Source organism: Phlebotomus papatasi, chromosome 2 (assembly GCF_024763615.1).
Source record: "Phlebotomus papatasi isolate M1 chromosome 2, Ppap_2.1, whole genome shotgun sequence".
In the NCBI taxonomy this organism is placed as follows: domain Eukaryota; kingdom Metazoa; phylum Arthropoda; class Insecta; order Diptera; family Psychodidae; genus Phlebotomus; species Phlebotomus papatasi.
In genome coordinates this window covers 79,218,696-79,243,777 of record NC_077223.1, presented here as the reverse complement: position 1 = coordinate 79,243,777, position 25,082 = coordinate 79,218,696, and the positions used below count along the sequence as shown (strand labels likewise).

Genomic DNA, 25,082 nt, shown 5'->3' with positions numbered 1-25,082 from the left:
AATCACCAACATTATGAATATCATCATCATTAAGGTAATTACAGAGTATCGAAAAAAAATTGGACAATTTGCAGAATAGCTGAGGCAGTGCTATGAAGATTTTCACTCTCAAACGAAACTCCGTTGGGAATAGTTGGATTTTTCAGACTTCGGCAGACACCTGGATGGTCCATCTTGAGATATTCTACAAGAAAGGATTTTACCTGTTGAAAGTTCAGTGAAAAAAAAATTGTGAATCTGTGAAGTGTTTTAAATATTTTGTGATTATTTTTTATTTTTATTTTTTTTTAATCAAAATAGTGGCAAGTGTTTGAAAAGCTTTTCAATTTTTAATTTAAAGTTTGTAATTGTATTTTCTACTCAAAGCTCAATGTTATTGGAACATCTCCCAAAAAGGAAACAATGTTGAAAATTAATTAATGACTCTGCAGTAAGCTTTCTGAATATATTGAAAATTCTGTTATTTTTCGGGTAAATTTTAATTATATTTTAAAACTAAAAGTGTTTCTAACATTTTGGAACGTTCCATCGAACAACAAATTATTTCTAAATGTAACAAAGGTTCTCAAGAATCTTCAGTGCATTGAGTAAAATGAATAGTCGGAAGAGCAATTAACAATTCAAAGAATATCAAAAAAAATTAACCATAGGGTAAGGAACCGACGTAACAATTTTTTGACAATAATCCGGCGATCGTCGCATAGGAAATTTTTTTCCCAGTTTTTTTTACCGGATTACTGTCAAAAAAACTGAAACTTCATATTTTTTATTTGAAATTAAAGACTTACCCTCCCCAATTCGGAGATAAAGAAACTTAAAGATTTAACTTAAAGCTTTAACTTTAACACTAAGGATTTCACATTCCAAGTTGTGGCAATTACGGGTAAGCCGTAAAGGTCATCTCAAGCAGCTTTTAAATTAAAGGCGATTTATAGACGTTTGATATTTTTAAGTCTGTAGTAAAACTTGCGTAGAATTCGGAATTTACAGTTTTAAAGATTTAAATAGATTTGGCACTTTAAAATTAAAGATTTTCATCAGAGAATACGAATTGGTCTTTGATTGGCGATTGAAAGATTTAAGACTTAGACCGTGTTCAGACTAGAAGTTTAACCCAGTTCTCGAGGGTCTCAAAACCTTAAACAGCAGTCAAATTTTTCCAAAAAAAAAACTTGACCAATAAGATATTAGAGAAGTTAAGCCATATGGCTAAGCCTTATGCCCTGATGGGCATACTTACGACTAAAGTCCAGAGACGACTAAGCTAGTTCAAAGCCAAGTCAGTTCCTGACACACTACAAATGAGGCTTAGTATTCACTGGTATCCGCAAAACATAACTTTCGTGGGTTTTTATGCAGATATTTTTACTGAAATGCACTAATACTCCTCAGAAAATGAAACTATTTGTAATATTATGTCTCAGTACACGTCCAATAATTATGGTTAATTACAATTATTTGTGAGGTGGAAGCAATCTCGCGACTTAAGCCAATTTTGGCTATTCTAGTGAATAATTCTTGATGTTATACGTGAATTGTGAAGTAAATTTAAAAGTAGTTTCATTTTCAAAGGACTACTAGTGTATTTCATTGGAAATATCTGCATAAAATCCCACGAAAGTTATGTTTTGTGAGTGCCAGAAAATGTTAAGCCTCGTTTGTAGTGTGTCAGGAACTGACTTGGCTATGAACGAGCTTAGTCGTCTCTGGACTTTAGTCGTAAGTGTGTCCAGGACATTAGGTCTGAAGCCCGTATTAAAGATTTATCTCAGAAATCGGAGGTTACTCCTTAATTCTGAGACAAATATAAGGATTAAATCTAAAGTAGAAGGTCACAAGATTTTTTTTGGAATATATAGAGGAATATATGTTGGAAAAAATTGCTTTTCAGTCACCAGACATCCGATTGTCTTTAAAGAGTTAAAGGCTGATTCATTTTCCTGCATGTAAAGACTTTTAATTTTAAAATGTTAAACTTCTCTAATACGGACTTCAGACCTAAGGCTTGCTCTAATTTCTTTTTAATCATGATTTTTTGGGAAATTGTAACTTAGGATTGGATTATTGAAGATAAATAACCTAATGGACTATCAAAAAACAATTAAATTGCACGCTATTTAGGATTTTGAAATCGACGGGAACTGGGCTAAACCTCTAGTCTGAAGACCGCTTAAGCTTTCAAGCTAAAATATGATAAAATTCACAAAAACAGAGTTTAAAAATAGAAATATTAAACTCCTTTAACCGTGCTGTCACACTAGGATTTTTACAATTTGTAAATTCAAATAAATTTTCAGATTAATTGTTCTTATAAGTTATTTTGCATTCAAAAACAATTGATAGTTTTTCACTTGTTTATTGATATAAACTAAATAATATTTGATCCTCAAAAACACGTTTAAATAGGTTAAAATATCATAAATAGTGGTTGCTAAAATAAATTTGAATTCAGCAAATTAAAAAAAAATAGCTCAATAATTTCAATTTTATTGCAGTTAAACATGTAGCCTTTTAAACCAAATTGTTCTTATTAAATTATTTCACTCTAATTAATATTATTTGTGGGCAAAAAAAATGAAATAAATACAGTGTTTTAGTGATAATCTTGCATAAAGTGAAACTTGAGTATCGGGAGTTAAGTCATTAAGTTCCTCCAAAGCCATTCGAAGGAAATTGCTGTATTAAGAAATCTCAGTTGGGAGTTGGGAGTTGAGACGACTTCATACAGATTTTCATTCGTTGCATGAGCCCTTTCCCTACAAATCTTTTTACTGGCTTAGGGGTTCCTTCTGCATTCCGGAGTCCTTCACAATCAAAAATTGAGCAAATTTAAGCGTTCTCTATCTGAGAATTGGACTGTATGTAAATGAATACGATAAATTGCAATATAATGAAAATTTACAGCTTTTTTGGCACATAGGTCTCATGGATTATACGTTTGATAGAATTGAGTTCCCCTAATTTAGAATCTGATCCTGGTTACGCTACATTAGTAACTATAAAACAAATTAGTAGTATTCAATTAATGACATTAAAATCAGTGTGAAATTATCACGTAAATTTTACTAAAAAAAAAGTTTTATTTTTAAGTTTTATTTGTCTTGTATGATAATTAAACCCAAGTTAGAGCCATTTTCGTGAAGAATTTCTTACTAACCAAAATTTTTTATTTTACTGAACAAATTATTTTGTGTTTTTGCCTTAAAAAATTTGCACTCCAACTTTATGTAACTTGATCATTAAAATTTTTATGCAATTCACATTAACAGTCGCTAAGGAGCGTTAAAATGTGTAATTTGTATCTTTAAGTGACTTAATATTTGCAGTTTAAATCAATTTAAACCTTTAAACTATAATTCTTTCGGGCAAAGTCTGCTTTTTCATCAACAAATACACCATAAGTTTATAAAAATTAAATGATTAAAAAATTCAAATGAGGCATTTGAAAGCTCATTAACGAAAATTAATTTCAAACGAATTAAAATTTTAATGAGCATAGCTTGTCATAATGCCGTAAGATGTAAAAAAAATACTTCCCCTTGGTTAAAAATATTCAATAATAAACTCCTCAAAAAAATTGCATCACCTTGCTGCCATTGCAGTGCAATTATAGTAAAATTTAATTTAATATTAATTTATCCCTAACATGTACGTTCAAATGTGAAATTATTGAATTTCAAAATGGACTAAAATAATACCATAAATTTGTTTTTTTATTAGTTTAGTAAATTAATTAGATAAAAGTGCAATCAATCAGGTATGTTGATATAGTATTATTCACACTAATTTTATTTATTTGCAATTGAAATTATTTGTTCTAAAAATACAATAAATACTCGACGGAATATCTAATCTAAACAGTATATATTTTTAGTGAGGTCCCATACCATATCCGATTCTCCCGGATTTCGATATAGTTTTCGTTTGGCCAGGAAAAAAAATGTCATATTGACATCAGTGTTCCTTGCATTTGTATGCTTTTCTTATCAATTTTATAGTAAATAAATGAAAAAAATTATTATAATAAAATGTTTCTGAACATATTAAATTACTGTAGCCTTTATTAATTTATCCGTAAGGGGAAGGCTGCCCATATACTCTGACTTCAAACACTTCATCTTTTCCCAAATTCCTTTAATAAATCGAATAAATCTGACCTAGTTTTTTTCAGGAAATATATGACTTAAAACCAGCTGTTAAAATACGCCATAGATGGGTCAGATTCATTAAAGGAATATGAGGAAAAATGTGAAGTTTTCGAAGCAGGAGTATGTGCGATGCCCGAAAGCCTTCCCCTATTATTTTATAGTTATCAGATCAGACCAAGAAGGTGACATTAGCTCTGAAAAGTGCGACCAGTTTTAGTGTAAAGTTTTTCCTGTTTTCGTACACATTTCACGAGATATCTCCAAAATTACGTAGGTTGCCAATTTCGGATTTTCGGTTGCCCATTCTATATTAAATTGGGTTTTATTTTGTATTTGTGTTATTTTCTAATTCATTCTACAAGGACGGAAAACACCTAATAAACTCAAAAGTTTTTTCGGCACGCTAGAAACATATGGGAAACACAGGAAACGTCATGCCTCTGGATCAGACAAATTTTAGCTAAAACATTTTTACATTGTATTCATTTATCATTGAATACAAAGTCGTTCTGCCCCGCCTCCCCCTAATCCTAACTTAAAATTGTTAAGTCATTTTAATTTTTTGAAGTGATAAATATTCAATCACTTAATTAGCACTTGATTTAGAAAGGTATTTATATAGTGCGAATTGAAATGTGAAATGACAATTATTTCTAACATCCACTTAACACATTTTTACAAAAAAAAATGTTAGAATTAGAAGTGTTAAAAGCTATAAAGACGAGATTAGAAAGAAGTGTTTCAAAAGAATTCAAAATCAAGCAGCGCCACTTTTTGAAGTTGTTATTGTCATCAATAAATTTAAAAAATTAGTTAAATTATATGACATCCAAAATAAAAATAAACAAAATAAATAAAAGACGTTCAGAAAAAATACATTTCCTAGTATTTTGTATCAAAAATTGTAGGGGAAAGTACTCTCCCTCCGAACGTTCATGCCTTCGAATAATGTAAACTTTCTTTCATTTTTCCTAAAAGACTTACAGATTTCTATTGAATTTTAGTTAGCTTATCATCAATTATTGATAATTACGTGATAGTAATGTGAAGTCTCTTAGGAAAACTAAAAGAAAATTCACATTATTCGAAGGCATGAACGTTCGAAAGGAGAGTACTTTCCCCTATGACTTTTCAGAACAGAGGGAAAATTTTTAATAAGGAAAAAACATCGTTTTGCGAAAAGAGTTTTGAAACTTTGAGTCGTTAAACGGACTTTTAAAATTAAATTATAAATAAAAAGTATCAGTCTCTTCAATTAACGATCTTTCCACTATAATCTACAAAATGACTAAAAATGTATTTTAGCTAATTCTAAGTTGAAATTTACAGTAATTAAATGATTAAAGAAAAATTCATTACACAGAAAAACAAGGGGGAGATATTTGGGTGAAAATGTGTACACCACTTCCAGGCACTTCCACAACTTGTATGGAAGAGACCTTCGCACTTCCAGAACTTCGCAACACTCTTGAAAATAATGCAATACTTCCAGGACTTCTTGCACTTCAAGCACTTCTTATACTTAGAAATGAATAATTTATTTATTATGATGAAAAATCTAATTAAGGAAATTCTAAAAAAAATCTCAAGAAATTTATTTTTACACATATTTTTTTAAATTTTGCTTATATTTTGAATTTCTTGAGCCAGATATTCTTGCATATTTTCAATATTTTAATATTATCTGCGTTTTACGAATGGGTATCAACATATTTTGAATTTTCCTAAGAAGCTGTGAAGCTACTTTTGGAAAAATACGTATTGTCGTTTGTAATTATTGAAACTATGCTGGAAAGTCTGTAAGAGTTCAAAAGTACGAGTGCAACAACTAATTTAGCACTTCAGACGTATCTTCACATTTTATTGAGCTTGATTCTCTCTCTAGTTTCAAAATCCTTTAAAATTAAAACATTTTGCACTCTTGGGAAAAGTTTTAGATGATTGCTAATCAACTTTTGCAACAAGCATGACTATTTTTCCATGATCTTTTTCCCTATTGTTGTATTAGATCAATTCCTCATCACCTGTCGCCAATCGATCCGCAAAAAAGATTTTTTTATCGCAACATTATCAGGAGAAAAATGCCCACAATCATAAAGTTACGCTTTTTCCTTTGAGTGAAAGAATGTGGCACCTACGTGCCGAGCTTTTAAACACATCCAAACCTTTCTACATAGCGAAATACGATCTAATTATAGTTTTCCGACATTTTAACAGTTTCTTCAATTGCTATCCACAAATTTCCTTCTACTAGGATTCTCACAATATTGGCATCAATATTAGAGACCCTTTAAAATGAAATTGATATTTCGAAGAATAAATCCCTATTTCTAAATTTTCAAAACCATTTTTCAATAATCCTTAGAGCAAGGACGAAATCTAAATAAACCCCCAAAATGTTTCTTTAATGGAAGTACATCGCTTAGACCTTTCCAAAATTAGTCTAGCACTACATATTATAAATGCACCTTTTCGTTCCTCATTTTGTAATAGTTCTCAAAAACACAAATCTACTTTTTTGAAGAACACTTTTGGCATCGAAGAGATATAATACACTAAAACCTTTCCAGTAAATGCAAACAGGTAAACAAAAAATGGAAGAGGTAACCTATGGGATACCGCTTAACGACATTCGCGAAAAAGTCCCACGAATACGATAAATTAGAAAAAAAATATATCAAATTGATTGAAAGTCAACTGCAATGCTATGTCATTATTTGCGAGCCAGTACATGAATTTGTAATTCCTGCAAAAAATAAGGAAAATTATTGTTCAACTGAATATTTTCCTGGGAAAAATCACGACACAAATTAAGCTATAATAAGTTTGAGGGTATTTGCTCCATTCCATTGTAATAGACGAACTTGAAAATTTCAACAAACTTCTTCAAATTATACTGTCGCTCGAATTAAAAATCTCAACTAAAACTAACGTAGTCTGAAAAATTCGTAATTAGGCAAAAAAAAAACTTTATATTTGAACTCTCCCATTTCCAAAGACTTCCAAGCACTTCATTTTCACCTGTACACCACCCCCGACCCTAATATCTACTTCGTAAAGCCTATATAATCCACAAAAAATCGTAAAATTTTGTATTTTTTCACAAAACTGGTTTCTAACATGATCATTTGACGAGCATTTTTGGTTCTGCTTGGCAAAAATTTACGAATAAATGACAAAATTTTACAAACATTTTTCGTGTGTTTACGAACATTTACAAACATATGTTTGTAAAAGAACAAAAAAAAGATCGTAAAGTGATCATGTTAAAAACAATGTTTGTGAAAAAGTACGAAATTTTTTGTGGATTATAGGCTTTGAACTAGATATTAGGGAACTTTACGATTTTGGACTTTACCTGGGAATTTACAAACATTTACGAATAATTTTACGAAATATTTTTTCTGTGTATGCAAACCACAAAATTTGTTAATAGGTCGTATTATCTACAAATACAATTAACATAAACACAACTTTTAATAATATTCATTACATGAACATAATTAATTTTAGAGAATCATTGTGATAGCATGATAGACCTTCTATAAAATAATATTGAGTTTATTGTAGAAAATTCAATCAATACAAACTTTTTTATGGACCTTTTGTAAATATTTCTTCAATTTTTTTTAAGTAATTTCTTCTATCTGCAAAAGTGAAGTGATTTTGTGTTCTTGAGAAAATATCAATGCCAAAATGGGCTCAATGGGAATTTTGTCTTTCAGTATCAATGGCAAGCCTTACAATGGTAATTGAGTAATTTTCCTTTCGTTTGAAAGACAATTTTCCTCGAATCAGGCACATGCAATGGCAAAATTGTCTTCTAAATTGCTTTTCCAGTACCGGCCAGTGAAATTTCTGTCGACACGTCCCTCAATACCTTCATCCGGAATCGAGCTAATCTCACTGGGACAAAATTCATGTGTCTGGAAGGAGGGTGTGGGGTGTGCATTGTTGTTCTCAAGGGCATCCATCCAGTGACAAAAGAGAAGACTACATGGGCTGTTAACTCATGCCTCTTTCCCGTATTTTCTTGCCATAACTTGGACGTAATCACGGTGGAAGGGTTGGGAAATGTTAAAGATGGATATCATCCTATCCAGGAGCGCCTGGCAAATCTCAATGGTACACAGTGTGGATATTGTTCCCCGGGAATGGTTATGAATATGTACGGATTGCTAGAGCACAAAGGCGGGAAAGTAACCATGGATGAAGTGGAAAATTCCTTTGGGAGCAACATTTGTCGTTGCACAGGATATCGTCCCATTCTCGATGCTTTTAAATCCCTGGCCACGGATGCTGATGAAAAATTGGTGGCTCTTTGTTGTGACATTGAAGATTTGCCCAAGAAATGCCCTAAAACTGGACTAAAATGCGAAGGAAGGTGTCATCCACCTGAGAAAAAGTTCTTCAAAGGCTCAGAATCTAAAGAATGGCACAAAGTTCTCAATCTTCAGGACATTTTCACCGTCTTCCAGAAGTCTGGAGACAAAAAGTACATGCTCGTAGCAGGCAATACAGCTCATGGAGTCTATCGTCGTGATCCTAACATTGAGGTCTTTATCGATGTCAATTCCGTTGACGAACTTCGAAAGCATTCAATTGGGGAGACTCTGGAACTTGGCGGGAATATGAATCTTACAGAGATGATGGAAATTCTAGAAAAAGCTGCTTCAACAAAGCCGGAATTCGAATACTGTCGTGTTCTTATTAGGCATATCGATGTTGTTGCAAGTGTTCCAGTACGAAATGTAAGGAATTCCCTATTATTCTCTGATTTAAAATTTAATTAAAGGCTATCTGATAATTTTAGACTGGAACAATTGCTGGGAATCTCAGCATCAAGCATGCTAATATAGAATTCCCATCTGATATTTTCCTCATTCTGGAAGCAGTAGGAGCCAAATTGACTATTGTCGATGGTAGTGGGAAGACAATGGTTGTTTCCCTCGTCGATTACTTGAAGATTGATATGAATAAGAAGATCATTCTGAAGGTTACACTTCCTGCTTTTGACCCTTCTCGAATTTTCGTGCGAAGTTTCAAGGTAGTATAATTGAAATAATATAAATTTAAATAATTTTAAAGGTTTTAAAAGTCTTTAATTCCATTATTCCTTATGGTTTTTTCTATAAACTTTTACTAACACGTCTAAATTTTATTTTTTTTTTCATATGAAGTGGATATCAGTTATTAAAAAAATTATTTAAAAAAATTTTCTCAATCGAAATAACATAGGTAAAATGACTACCAATTATAATCAAAGATTAAACATCAAGGTATTTTAGTTTAAAAAATATAAACTTGAAAAATAAATCTATCCATAAACCTTTTTTTAATTACTTAAAAGCAAAATTCATATTTTTCAAAATAAAACCGAAAAAATACGAAAATAACAAATTTAAATGATAAACTAATATTCTTTTTTTAATTAAAAATTATCAAAATATCTTTTTCAAACAGAAAACTAAAATGTCATAATATTAATACGAAAATTTACAAAATACAATATCTATCTAAAGTGTTTTGGCTGGACTTTCACGTATGGCAGGTTTTTGAGCATATTCAGGCAGCTTTAAAATACAGTGCCCGCTCTCTAATCCGGACGAGCTATCGACGGTTACATTTAAAATAATTTTGAGATCATGTTTTTGTTTAATAACACTGTGCGACAAAATTTACCTTTTTGTGGGTGTCTTTGACGAGAGTGCCAAAACTTGTTAGAGGGTCATTTAGGGATCTCAAATCTGAAATCCGTTTGTCCGGGTCACGTCTGGATTTTTTTGAATATGCATTTTTAGTTTTTTGCTGTTTTCTAAAATTCAAAAATTTATATCTCCGGTCCTATTTATCCGGTGGTAGTCACATAAAGCTAAAATGACGCGTAATTTCATACTCTATAACTCTTGTGAACATATCAAGAACCTACGATGAAAATAAAGTGTATTTTTTAAAGATTTTTTGAAAAAGTGCACCCAAAATTATGAATTTTTCAGTGTTTTTTCTATCTTCTAATAATTCTCCCACTTAGAGAGAACATTTTATATGCCAACTACTATGCCTAAAAGTGAATAAATTTAATATTCTTTCATGTCTTTTTAGTTTGGATTTTCTATCTTAATTCGTTTATTCACAATAATTTATTGAAAATAAAATACATTAAAATCTCTTATTATATATAATTATTTGGTATCTTTGTCTAACCTACTGAAGAGCATTCTCTTTTGCACTTTCACTTACACATTTCATATAAAAAGAGGTGCAGCGAAAGGAAGAGACATATATAGAAATAGAGAGAGAAGAATAGTTGTTATCAGTGCCAAACAACTATTCTTCTCTCTCTATTTCTAAATATGTCTCTTTTCTTTCATTTTACCTCTTTTTATATGAAATGTGTAAGTGAGAGTGCAAAAGAGAATGCTCTTCAGTAGGTTAGACAAAGATACCAAATAATTATATATAATAAGAGATTTTATTTTTATAATGATGCATTTTATTTTCAATAAATTATTGTGAATAAACGAATTAGGATAGAAAATTTAAACCAAAAAGATATGAAAGAATATTAAATTCTCTAACTTTTAGGCATAGTTATTTGACATATAAAATGATCTATTAAAGTGGGAAAATTACTAGAAGATGGAAAAAACACAGAAAAATGCACCATTTTAGGTGCCCTTTTTCAAAAAATCTTTGAAAAATATACTTCATTTTCATCGTAGATGCTTGATATGTTCACAAGAGTTATAGAGAATGAAATTACGCGTCAGTTTAGCTTTATGTGACTACCACCGGATAATTAGAACCGGAGATATGAATTTTTGAATTTTAGAGAACATCAAAAAACTAAATATGCTTTTTCAAAAAAATCTAGAGGTGACCCGGACAAACGGATTGCAGATTTGAGGTCCTTAAATGACCCTCTAACAAGTTTTGGCACTCTCGTCAAAGACACCCACAAAAAGGTAAATTTTGTCGCACCGTGTTATTATAAGTTGGAAAAAACACAGAAAAATGCATAATTTTGGGTGCACTTTTTCAAAAAATCTTTAAAAAATACACTTTATTTTCATCGTAGGTTCTTGATATGTTCACAAAAGTTATAGAGTATGAAATTACGCGTCATTTTAGCTTTATGTGACTACCACCGGATAATTAGAACCGGAGATATAAATTTTTGAATTTTAGAAAACAGCAAAAAACTAAAAATGCATATTTAAAAAAATCCAGACGTGACCCGGACAAACGGACTTCAGATTTGACACCCTTAAATGACCCTCTAACAAGTTTTGGCACTCTCGTCAAAGACACCCACAACGTGTCGCACAGTGTAAATGAAGTATAATAGCATAGAATTCTCTAATTATGTCTTTTTAATCTTTTTTAAAAGTTTTATTCTAATTCTACAAAAAAACCTTGTATTATATTTTCGAAACGTTGAACAAATTCAAAAAATCCATCCGAATTACGAAGCGGACATCTGTCATATTGCCTCCCAATCATCCGGATTACAAAGCGGGCACTGAACCACCAAGATTGTCTTGATTTGAAAATGACTGCTTCTTACTTCTTAAGACAGCAGAAATACCATTTAAGATTAGGTTTTCAAATCAATTAACATAATTATTTATTAACAGATCATCCAATAAGTCCATAGGATGAATAAGAAATAAATTTATTACCTAAAATTCGATTTTATTTATCAAGAAAACACCGATAAAAGTCGATTATATAGCGTTTTCAACGATCATCCGACTTTTTCATTCCGTCCAAAAAGGAGTCTTTCGAAAACTCTCCAAAATAGGCCATAATTCTAGATATTAATTCGTCTTTGGAATAAAATTGCTAAATGGATGAACCATCTCTTCGGGTAAAACTCCCTTAAATACTGGTCTAGCAAATGTGCCGGCTGAACGACCAGTTCTGTTCAAATTCAATTTCGTGCATATTACTTCAATTCTGGTTTTTCGATTTTAGGAAGACATTCTTTATACCCAAAATACAATGTTGAACGATTTATACGGAATCTTTGTGATCTTAGCTAACTCCCTTAAGTTCACTTTGGAGTTGTTCAACACAATATCACTGTTTTTTCAACGTATATCCTTTACCCTTTCATAAATCGAAAATCCAAATTAAACCTTAAGAACAAATTTCTCATTTTTAACTGCATCTTCCGTGGCATTATGTTGTATGCGTGCTCAGTTTGAGGCGATTGTGCAGTTTCTCATACAAATAAACTCCAGGTTGTTGAAAACAAAGTCCTGCGGCTTATTCTAAATTTGCCCTTCAACTATCCTACCCATTGGATGCACTGTCTGGCCAAGCTTTCCCCAATTCGTAAGCAGATTAATAAACGCAAAAGTAAATTCCTCGAGTCTTTGCGGAATAGCTCTAACGTTACCATTAGTGGTTTAGCTCCTGCTCCGGGACAGCCATGTTGAATTTATAACTCATTTTTATTTCTTTTGTCACTTTTTTTTTTTTAAATCTACTTAATTTCACTTGTGCCTTCAGCTTTTCCGCAACATCTTTCTTTCTTTGGAATTATTGAAGATTTTTTCTATTAGTTTTTACTTCTACCATGTAAATTTTCTTCCAGACAAGGTCATCATGTATTTCATATTAATTTTTCTTTTACTTTTCTATTATTGTATCCAAGGATGGGTACTCCGAATTTGACTCAACAGTTGTAAGAATTCATTTTCATCTCTGACTTGTGAAATATCTTTTACTATGTAACTGAGAGATTTGGTCAATAAATATATATATATATATATATATATATATATATATATATATATATATATATATATATATTTTTCAACGTTTTCTGAAATATTGACATCTTTTGGTCATCCAGACCATTAGGGGAATTCTGTAGTATTATAACAATGTTATATGACAAATTTTAAAATTTTTATGGGGTAAATTCGAAAGACTCAATCAAAAATCCATCTCATATCAATTATTAAAAACTTCATAGAGCTACTTGCAATGGCAATTCGATGCTCACTATTTATCGTTGTCCTACTCTAGAATTTATCATAAAAAATTGTCATAAGACATTGTCATAATGTTACACAATTTCCCTTCAGATCATTCGGCACTGGTTTTGCTTGTAGTGCCACAAGAAAAATCTGAAAACCAAATCTGAATCGTCCTAATAATGGTGAAAAGTTTTGTAACTATTAGGATCAGCTTGAATTTGGTTTGCGTGTTTTCTTACGTAAATAATAGTGATTAATCAAAAATATAATTCAGAATTTTCCATTTAAAAAAAGCACTTAGGTAGATTCGGTAGATTACTTCTAACAACTGTATCATGCATCGAGGAAACTAGGATGGTAAAATTTATCATCATTTTCATATGATAAAAAATGTAGAATATACGTACTCTTGTTTTAAATGTACTATCCTCGGGATAGTAAATTCTATTGGCTGGATGTGGGGATTTGATGTCGGCAAGTCCACTTGCCATTAACGTGGCCTGTTTTTGGGCAAAACATGCTTAATTTTTAGGCCTCGACACGATTAATAATAATAAATTGGCTGGATAGGCTGGATGGTAAATTCTACTATCCTTGATCTTACCTCAATCAAACCTCTCTTATACGGGCTTCAGACCTAAGGCTTAGCCAAATGGCTTAACTGCTCTAATTTCTTATCAATTTAGATTTTTTGGAAAAATTTAAATTGGGATTTTGTTATTAAAGTTATTAGGTTATTAAAATTGCCTGCTATTCAGGATTTCGAGACCTTCAGGAACTGGGCTGAACCTCTAGTCTGAAGACCGTTTTAGATTCTAATATCCGAGGATAATAGATTTTACTAGCCGGTTATTAGAATGAAAAATCTTGGGAAAATTTAATTTTTTCCTATTTGTATTAATATTGTTTAATTGTATTTATTTATATATCATTTAAAAGAAGAATAATTCAAGATATATTGAAGATATTTTAATAATGGCGTATCTATATGTCATCCTATGGACTTATTAAATGATCTGTTGTCTTAAAAAAAATGTTAACATCTCTTTTCCAACCGTGTATATTACGTACTAGAGGGAAGTAGATCAAGGCTTTGAAATAAGCCTTTTTCCTGTTTTTGAATAAAATTTAGCCTTATCATAATGTAATTTAGCTTTACGATTGGTCTGTGGAGCTAAATAACTACTTACTTACTTATCCGGCGCTACAACCAATTACTGGTCTTGGCCTGACTCAGGACCCGTCGCCAATCGAGCCTGTTACGCGCCACTGTTCTCCAATTCCGCACCCCTAATGAGCTGGCGTCCTGGTCCACGCCGTCGGTCCATCTGAGGCTCCTCGATGCATAAAGCCCGCCTCTAAAGACTTTCCAGGCTGGGTCGTCCTCATCCAGCTAAATTAAGTCACGTTAAAAACCAGTTTCATTTAAAAATAGGCGAAAAACTCTTTTTTTAATCCTTTAGGAACGAGTTGGACACCGGTGTTCCAAAAACGAAACTATTTTTTTTTCTGTTTATTTAGAGGACAAAATTACTTTCTATACTCAAAAAAAAATGCTTTTGTTTTTAGAACACCGGTGTCCCATTCGTCCTTAAAGAGTTAAAGGTGCTCCACTTCCCGTAGGATGTTCAAAAATTGTATCTTCTCTGAAAATAAGGGAAGCTTGGTTAATAGAAAACATGGGGTAGTTATGAACACTTCGAGTTTTTTATTAGACTTTAAAGGATGAGACCTATATGAATTCATTGAATATAGAGATCCTTGTCCACTGAAGAAATGGTCGAAATACTGCATAATAAAAATCGGTTTCAAAAAAACTAAAAATGTTTACTTCTGTCCCATTAATTCCCCCTAAATACGATCAGAAGTAATTGACCGAACAGGAGCATAACTATATCTGTAATTATGTTTAACAATTATAATTTTATATTATATTTTATAGGTCTATAAAAACCAATTTTCGATTGTCCATTTAAGCTAGAAAATCGGTTTACTAAACCGTAGTTCAGTTGAACGTTTAATATAAAACGCAATTGAATTTTTTGAATCATAAAAAATCCAATACTTTAATGTTTTCAAAAATTTAAGCCTGAAACTAAAAAAATTGATTTAGAAAATTATTTTTTTTATTAAACTACGAATTTCCATTGATACCTACAAATACTTATGAAAAAGTCTGGTTAACTTCATTTTCAATAAAGCTCTTATTTTTAATAAAATTCCTTTATTCGCTCAATAAATTATTAAACAAGACATTGTAATATTTCTTCCAAAAATGTTATAGAAATAGAAGATGCAACTTAATGCACGCTATTTATAAAACGTAAATTAAGCTGTTACTTTTATTACTATCTTTTACCTAAAATGGTTTCACTGCTTTATAATTAAGTATTGCATGATGCATCTACTCAATCATTTTGCTTTTATCCTCCACTTTATGTTGAAGTTGAAGGCAGTGCAAGTTAATTGTAATGAATTAGTTTTTCGATTAGACAAAATACATGAGGACAGACATTAAAGAAGCGTAATGATTGGGATTTCAATTAATGTGAAATAAATAATTTCTCTACAGATTATGCCTCGTGCCCAAAACGCCCATGCTTATGTAAATGCGGCTTTTGTGTATGAATTTGCTGATGCTTCTAAAGAAAAGCTTCTGAAAGCTACTATTTGCTTTGGTGGAATAAATCCCAATTTTGTGCATGCTACCGAAACAGAAAAGCTCCTTCAAAATGTAAATCTCTTTGATGATAGCTTTTACCAGAAAGTCCTAAGTGTATTGGGGGGAGAATTGAATCCGGATTGGGAACTTCCGGATGCCTCTCCAGAGTATAGAAAAAATCTCGCATTGGCTCTATTTTACAAGAGTTGCCTGGATTTATGTCCAGAGGGCAAATTGAAGCCAGAATTTAAGAGTGGTGCTACACAAATAGACAGGGAAATATCTTCTGGAACCCAGACTTTTGATACATATGAAAAGAACTGGCCACTCACGAAACCAGTGAAGAAATTAGAGGCTCTTATTCAGGTAAAAATTTGCTGCGTAGTTGTGAATTGCTGGTCTTTAATTGAATGTCTTTGGACTTTAGGTATCCGGTGAGGCAAAATACATGAATGATCATCCATATCGTGATGATGACTTGTGGGCGGCTTTTGTGCTAGCAACAGAGGCCAAGGTCAAGATTGCGCAAATTGATCCATCCGAAGCTCTCAAAGTTCCCGGAGTTGTTGCCTTTTTTAGCGCGAAAGATATTCCTGGGATAAATAGTTTTGTGTCCATGAAAGTGCCGTTTACCACGGCAAATGAAGAAATCTTCGCTAGTGACATTGTAGCCTTCCATGGACAACCTGTGGGAGTAATTGTGGCTGATAGTCTATCTCTAGCACAAACAGCCTCAAAGCTCGTCAAGGTTATTTACACGAAACCACAAAACCGGGAACTCCTCGTGACTTTAAAGGATGTTATGGAGGCTAAAGCATGGCATCGGATTGCCAGTGAGTTGCATACAAAGCCTAAAAATCCGACAAAGTATCAGGGTGTGAAAGGAAGTCATCAGATAAGTGGAAGATTTGACATCGGAAGTCAATATCACTACACAATGGAGCCCCAGACTACAGTGTGTGTTCCCGTGGAGGACGGGATTGATGTATTCAGTGCCACCCAATGGATGGATCAGACCCAGGTGGCTATATCAGATTGTCTCAAAATGCCCGAAAATGCCATTAATCTTCAGGTAAGCTTTTTTTTCCCGCAGCGATAATTCAAGGTTTCCCAAAACTTGAGATCATCCTCATAGTGCGTGAAATTATAGTCAGTTAAATTCTCTATGAAGGAATAAAAAACGGTCATTGTTGGATCTTTAGAAATTTTTTAAGACGATTCTCTATTCTATTCAATTACCTACATTTTATAATAACTAAAATGATGAGCACGTTCTTTATTATGCAATTCTTGATCTTTGAACTTTTTGCGAATGTTTTTATTACATATCCAATTTTCTTTTACAATGTTCAATGTGTGAAATTCCATCATAAATCATCATAGGGAAAATAAGGCAGATTGAAGTCAATTATACAATTGATCTACGTAAAGATTAGAAGCAGAATAAATATTTACTGCGCATAATTTTTAATTAAAGTAAGGCAATTTCTGATAAGAAAATCCAGCTTTTATCCGGAAAACCAGTGTGGGTTTGAATTGCAAGGAGGACCTGGAGCAAAATGTAATAAAACAGATATAAATCGTATTTTATCAACCCCCATAGGTTACTAATTAGAAAGTTTACCAATTAGAAAGTTTACTAGGATGAAAGGAACACCTATTGACACTATAAGAACTCGTGTCAGGACTTATTGACACCCTACTCTGTACCATTTGGAATACGAAATTTGAACACTTATGCTTATCGAAAAACATAGATTAATAATAAAACGACATATTACTTATACTTTATTAGAAATTTCAGTATTTTGACAAAAGTGTCAATAGGGGTTCCCTGTCGAATAGGTGTTCATTCGACCCTAATTAGAAATAACTTTATTGAAAGCTAATTTTACTCTATCTCGACCAGCTATTTTCAAAAATTGATTTTGTGTAGGTTCTCAAATATCTTAGGACAAGCGCTGAAAGACATGCGATGATTTTGCTAGATTTTAATTCGCTTTATTGGCTTTATTACGTTAATCAAAAACGTGGGGGAAATTGCCGTTCAGCTTCAGTGGAAATTTTCGGAGGGAAGCTCCGTCCGGATGCGGCAACACAAGCTGTGGAGTCTTCAACCCGAAAAGATCAAAAAACTCACTCTTCTCCAGGGTATGAAAGTTCCTGAGATGCGTGAGTTTTTCACGTGAGAAACTCACGATTTTTAGATCGTTTCCTGTAAGCGTTTGGTGAAGCTTTCACAAAAAGTGTCACGTGAAACACTTACAGCATCTTAGAATTCACATAAAAATTTTTACGAAATCTTGGCAAAATGCTTATTAAAGATGATTTTAGAGCTGTGAATTTCTCACGTGAAAAACTCACCATCTCAGAATTCATACCCAGAGCTTTCGACACGCTCCGTCTCTTCCTCAGTGGTCGAGTGATGTCAAAGATCTCTGGATTTCGTTATTTGGGGGATTTTACAAACTTGGCCGGAGCGTTCCAGGGTGCTCATGCAAATATCCCGGAGACACAGCACCAAATACTCTTCAATCATCAGGAGACAACTGAAGTTTTAGGGAACAATGGATTACTTTACTACTACGTTTGGTGCTATGTCTCCGAGATATTTGTATGAGCGCCCTGGAACCCTCCCGCAAAGTTTGTAAAATCCCCCAAATAACGAAATCCAGAGATCTTTGACATCACTCGACCACTGAGGAAGGCACGGAGCGTGTCGAAAGCTCTGAAGAAGAGTGAGTTTTTTGATCTTTTTGGGTTGAAGATTCCACAGTTTGTGTTGTCGCGTTAATCAAAAATTTAAAGACACTTCATCTTTTATGTATAATAATGGCGTTAACACACATTTTTTTCAATTCAATGAAATTCAATCGATTGACATTTTCCCTCCTATACTGTTTGATACTAAAATCAGTTGATTGTTCTCTTTCTGTCAAATAAAAATTGAAATTTCAATTTCACTTGAAATTTTAAATTGAATTTTTAACTGCTCGAACTCCAAGAGAGAGCAGTTTTAAAAATCGTGTTTTTTTGCAACTTCTCTCCATCCTGCCTGTCAAATGGTAAGAGATATCAACTTTCGGTCTTCGATGACCCCTCCTCAAATGACGTTATCTCGAACCCAACCTCTTTAGTTTTTCCCCCTCCCTTTTCATGCGTTCCCTATCCCCCAAAAATAGGTCAAAAATGAAGTTTTTCGAACTTTGCAAAAAATTGGCCCTGGCGATTTCGTTCATTTTTGGATACCGTCGTTGCGGGTGACTTTGCACGTTTTTTCGCTGTTTTTCAACTTTGCCCTCTAAAAGTGGATAGTTAGAGTGAAGGGAGGGGGGTTTTTGAGTAAAATTATTTGTATTCAGTTGTTAATGAATGGATTTTGTGCCACTAGTATTAATTTTATAAAATTTTACTATGTTAAAAAAAAATCAAGAAAAAAGGCTTGCACTGGGGATAAGGTGCGGGTGACTTTGCACTTTTTAATAAATACTAAAAAATCAATAATTTCTGATAATAAACGACAATGAAAATCTTCACATATAAGAGTAAGATGCACGAGATCTACAAGATGACATGATCGCCATCTTGATTTGACGTTTCTGTCCGCCATTTTGAATAACTGTCAAAACCTAAAACTGGTCCGATTGGGTTGAAATTTTAGTATGTTGTAGCTGATATCAAGACCTTTTCAGAACGTATCTATGTTTCAGTCTACGTCAAGTATTCACCTAGATACAGAGGCTCAAAGTTTAAAATTTTGAAATATTCATATATTGTCGACCTTTATTTTCTAATACTGAATTTTAAAACCTAAACGAAATGCCTCAGTAACTATTTAAAATGGTTGAGGCTTTTATTTTAGATATTTATTTGCTCTTACATAATTAAAAAAATAAATGAAAAATGCATTTATTTATTTATTTTATTTTTTCATATTTGCAAAAAAAGTGTTTCATATCTCCAAATAACATGCTGTTATAAAGAGTAACATTACTTTTCTTTTTGTTTGTTATTTAGATCTCATCGCCTAACGATAGTACTGCCTTTTATTGTGATGGTTTCGATAAAAGAAGCTCTCCGTAGTTCTGTATTTATGAAAATGTCAAAAATTTGAACTTAGAGCCCCAGTATCCAGACAATCGCTTGACCTAGGTCGAATTTAGTATATGTTCTGAAAAGGTTTTGACATCAGCTAGAACATACTAAAATTTCAGCTCAATCGGATGAGATTTTTGTTTTGACAGTTATTCAAAATGGCGGACAGAAACGTCAAATCAAGATGGCGACTACACCATCTTGTAGATCTCGGTCATTTTATCTTAAATTATCAAAAAATTGGATCATTTTTAGCCAAATACTTCTATAATAAAGCTTTAGAATGACCATTATATGCAATTTTATAACATAAATCATGCGTTCTTAGGAAGATAATCGTGACAAAAAAGTATTTTAATAAAAATAATGAACAAAATCGAAGGGGATTATTCTAGCCAGATAAATTTAGAATAGATTTGGGCAATTTACTTCTCTGAAATCGATTTTGGAATTGGATCTTCAGATAACTTTTTCGCGGAGTCGTTTTTTGACAAAATACCTATACTAGGATTTCATTGACTATTACTGAAACTACAAGAATCCTTTTGAGGATCATTGTACCTTACTTGGTACTTAACATATCCCTATATACTTTGACATGGTAGACCGGATCGGCGAAGACTATCAATAAGTGCTAGAATTGTTCAAAGTCTCACGAACAGCAGAGTGCAAAGTCACCCCCCGAGTGCAAAGTCACCTGCAACGACGGTATGTTTTTGAGGTAGATCAGCTGAACATTTCGTCCGTAGACACTTATCACCGGAAAAATCGCCATCTTGAAGGTCAAAGCTTAATTTTCGTCCGATTTGTTCGATTAATTAATTAAAAGGTTAATGAATTTTTGAAACCCTCTTCTTGAACAATTTTCAACTTCAAGCTGGTTTTGTGGTGATTTATAGACAAATTTAATTCGACAATAATTTTCTATATACATCAGAAAAATTTGCGAAAAGGTATATAAGGCAGAACTCTTTCTCGGGAGTTCAAGCAGCTCGCAAAGTCGCGGACGCTTTGCCACCCCTTTATTTAGGCAGAAAGAAAAAAATGTATCTGATTTGGATTTGAAAGAGTAAGATGTGAAATTTCAATATATTGAATTTTAACTAAATTGAAAAATTAAGCCAGAGCCATAGGGGAATGTAGGTATGGTTCGCACAGAGTGAACCTTCAAACGATGCGAGTTTTCTCTTTGTTTGCATAGAGCTGACCTACCATTTCTCATCTCGTTTCAAAAAACATAATAATGATCTATCTTATGGCTAAGAAATGACAAACTAGAACTTTGCAAATAAAGAAAAAATTTGCGTTGTTTGATGGTTCACTCTGTGCGAACCATGCCAACATTCCCCTAAGATAACAAATTTTTAAATTTTCTAATTGTCACATTTGTCCCTTCGATTTATCTACATACATTAAAAAAGTATTTTTTCGGACAATAAAAATCCTATATTAGAAAAATTTGTAGTAAAGATAAAAAACCCTTTAAGGACGAATGGGACACCGGTGTTCCAAAAACAAAAACAAGTTTTTAGACTATAGAAAGTTATTTCGTCCTCTGAATAGTCCTGAGTTCGAAAAGTAAGTATTTATTTTTGGGAAACCGGTGTCCCATTCATCCTTAAAGGGTTAAGTCAATTGTTTAACTTTGACTTTTATTTTTCTATTTTCATAAATTTTAAGACAAATCAAAAGATTTTTTAATACACTAAAACTCATCTTAAGTATAAAGAAAAATTAAATAGCTCTAGAATTACTTAAAAAATACAGATTTTTGGGCTCGAACTACTTTGTAAAATATTACTACAATGATTGCAATTATTATTTTCAATTAGTAATGTAAGAAAAAGTGGCCCGCTTTTGAATGTACTAGCCTGCCTTGGATTATTTCAATTTCTCTTTTATTTCTAAAAGCAAAAGAATTAATTATGGTTTATAGAATCGAATTTTTGCTTTGGAAATTTAAAGGCTAGCGCATTCAAAGGCAGACCACTTTCCCCTATTATACTTAGAAAAAACAAGAATTTTGATTTTTGATAGTTTTATTTATTTATTGAAAATATATTATACATATTGTTGGATTGTGGCCCTTTTGATATTTTGGCGTTCGGGATTTTGGCCATCACCGATTTTGAAATTATCCAATAAATGGGCTTTTAAAGCCCTATTAGCTTGAATGGCACGGATGAAACCCAATGGTACTTAAAACAGTAGAAACTGGACCCTACTTGATAGGATCCAGATGCTAACTTATAATTCTAAAATCGTTGAAAATCATTTAATTATTTTAACTTGCTATACAAAAATTTATTAAATTTATTTTCATAATTTTACAGAAATATCGGAAAAAAACAATTGCGAAACAACTAAAGTTGCTATTGCCTTATCCCCCATTTTGTGAATACATTCACTTCAGTTGATCATGATCTTAATAATTAACAATGCAATTAGAGAAAAATGAAAACAGGATAATAACTCTGAAAAACATTTAAATTTTTATTATATTGGTATTAATAAAATTTAATTAACTCTTTTTTATTTCTATTATAAATTTCAATGCTATCTTATAAGGGCAAGCAATATCTACTCTTAAATGCTTCTCGATGCCTAGAAAATAACTTATGAAACTTGAGAAACCTATATACGTTATTTTATATGGTCCTAGAGGTCCTAGAAAAATTAAAACTACATAAGAAAAGTTCTATTTTAAAGGTGCCCCATTGCCCTTGTGAATAAAGCATAAAAGTGTTTTTAACAATAAATGATGGCATTAGAACTTTTCTCTAAATTCTTTTCTTATAGGTGCGTCGTGTTGGAGGTGCCTATGGTGCGAAAATCACACGATCAGCCCAAGTGGCTTGTGCAGCAGCCTTGGCATGTCATCTCTTGAGACGCACTATTCGCTTTGTCATGTCCATTGAGCAGAACATGACGGCAATTGGCAAAAGATATGCCGTGGCTTCTGAATACGAATGCGAAGTAGACGATTCTGGCAAAATTCTCAAGTTGAAAAATTCCTTTATGGAAGACTTCGGCTGCTCCCCCAATGAAGATGTTACATCGTTTGCCAATAAAGCTTTTCTCAATGTCTACGATGGGGATGCATGGGATGTGAAGTCTCAATTGATCCTAACAGATGCCCCTGGAAATACTTGGTGTCGTGCTCCGGGAAATCTTGAGGGAATGGCCATGGCTGAGAATATCATGGAGCACATAGCACATGTAACGAAGCGGGATGTTAATGAGATTCGCCTCCTCAATATGCCCAACGACAGCCCCATGAAGAAGTACTTCACAGATTTCCGACAGTCAACAGATTTCGATGCTAGGAGGAAAGAAATTGATGCTTTCAATGAGGCTAATCGCTGGAAGAAGAGAGGTATCTCCATTGTCCCAATGACTTTCCACCTGGAGTACTTTTTCACCATGCCTGCTCTTGTATCTGTTTATCATGGTGATGGATCTGTATCAATAACTCACGGTGGGATTGAGATGGGTCAAGGAATCAATACAAAAGCAGCACAGGTAGCTGCCCATATTTTGGGGATTCCCTTGGAGAAGGTTGCTGTAAAGGCTTCCAGTGTTCTAACAGCACCTAATTCCTTGGTGAGCGGAGGCAGTTTGGCTAGTGATTGTGTGCCTTTTGCTGTAATGAAAGCTTGCCAGGCTCTTCTAGAGCGAATGAAGCCCATCAAGGAGAAGATGAAGGAGCCAAAATGGGAGGAACTTTGTGGGGTAAGTTCTCTTTTATTGCTATTATTCTTCTATAAAATTTAATTAATCACCATATGGACATCAGGCATGCTTCCTCAATGGAGTGGATCTTTGCGCGACCTACATGTTCCGTCCTGGTGATGCGCAGGAATATCATATTTGGGGAGTAGCATGCACAGATATTGAAGTAGATCTCCTGACTGGAAATATTCAGCTCCGTCGTGTGGATATTCTCGAAGATACCGGAGAGAGTTTGAGCCCAAATGTGGATGTTGGTCAGGTTGAGGGTTCATTTATCATGGGCGTTGGGTACTGGCTCCATGAGAGCCTTGTCTTTAATCGCCAAAATGGTGAACTACTGACAAATAGAACTTGGACCTACAAACCTCCTGGAGCTAAAGACATTCCTGTGGACTTTAGGATTACCTTCCTTCAGAAGAGTTCTAATCCAGGTGGTGTGCTTCGGTCGAAAGCAACAGGAGAGCCTGCATTGTCAATGGCTTGTGGTGTTATCTTTGCTCTTCGTCATGCTCTCAATTCTGCCCGTAAAGATGCTGGACTTCCTCCAGATTGGTACAATATTGGATCACCATCAACACCCGACGAGATTTTCTTGAGAGCTGGAAACAAGGTGGACGACTTCCGTTTTATGTAGATTTTTCAAATCAACAATCTCTTAACAAAATATTTCATAAAGTAAAATTTTGTTCTATTTTTACTAATTTTTCTGAGCCATCGAGAGACATACTACTAAATCACTACCAGACAAATCTTATGAACCTTATGTATATTCTACAAAATTATCTTGTATTTTTTTGCAAATATGTTTAATAAAGGGTAGTAGGGTGCAGTAAATGTGATTTTTATATTTTAATTTATTTCATCTAAACGCAATGAACAGGTTAACGTTATGTTAACAATTGTAATCTTTCCATTTGAATACACCGAGCCAAGCAATTGTAACTTGAAGGTTGTTCTTCGGCAGGAAAACAATTTCATTTTCCCTCTTTCAATGCAATTGAAATGCATTTTATTAGTCTCTATGTCTATGCGCTTCAATTGCGTAAAGGTAACCTGCTGCAAAATTAAGTTATTAAGGTGGGGTGTTTTCTAAAGGCTAACAAATGGGTTACTTATTGTTCTTATTGCTTCAAATTTAGTTTAAATTTAATTTAAAACAAAAAAAACGCAACAAAAGCATTATAGCCGAAAATTCAATCAATGACGATCTTCACAGTAAAATATTTTCAAAAATTTACCTCATCCGCAAAAATTTAACATTTTTGAAAAAGATACAAATCTTTCTGAAAAGAAGGTATCATAAATATAATATTATCTTGTGGATGAGAGTGTTGAAGATTAGAAGAACCATGTTCAATGCCATGTCCCATTTGATGCAACCCCTATTAAAATATTTTAATAAGGCTGGTATTATTATTTTTTAATTTAACTACCGCATAAATAATTAGCTAACCA

General features: G+C 32.9%; 1 protein-coding gene across 1 annotated transcript; it reads left to right on the top strand.

Moving 5' to 3' along the window:
• The first annotated feature begins 15 nt into the window (after positions 1 to 15).
• On the top strand, positions 16 to 24,466 carry LOC129804576 (uncharacterized). Its single transcript, XM_055851993.1, has 8 exons — positions 16 to 339; positions 7,783 to 7,896; positions 7,989 to 8,899; positions 8,962 to 9,195; positions 15,711 to 16,166; positions 16,228 to 16,872; positions 22,695 to 23,627; positions 23,692 to 24,466. Exons 2-8 carry the CDS (start codon positions 7,845 to 7,847, stop codon positions 24,259 to 24,261), a joined length of 3,801 nt encoding a protein of 1,266 aa, XP_055707968.1. The 5' UTR covers positions 16 to 339; positions 7,783 to 7,844; the 3' UTR covers positions 24,262 to 24,466.
• The last annotated feature ends 616 nt before the right edge of the window (positions 24,467 to 25,082 follow it).

Bases quoted from the DNA above. Each gene is read 5' to 3' on its own strand.
- LOC129804576 (XM_055851993.1), top strand. From the start codon at position 7,845: ATGGGCTCAATGGGAATTTTGTCTTTCAGTATCAATGGCAAGCCTTAC. The intron at 9,196-15,710 runs GTAGTATAATTG...ATTTCTCTACAG, and splicing joins TTTTCGTGCGAAGTTTCAAG to ATTATGCCTCGTGCCCAAAA. The intron at 23,628-23,691 runs GTAAGTTCTCTT...TATGGACATCAG, and splicing joins AATGGGAGGAACTTTGTGGG to GCATGCTTCCTCAATGGAGT.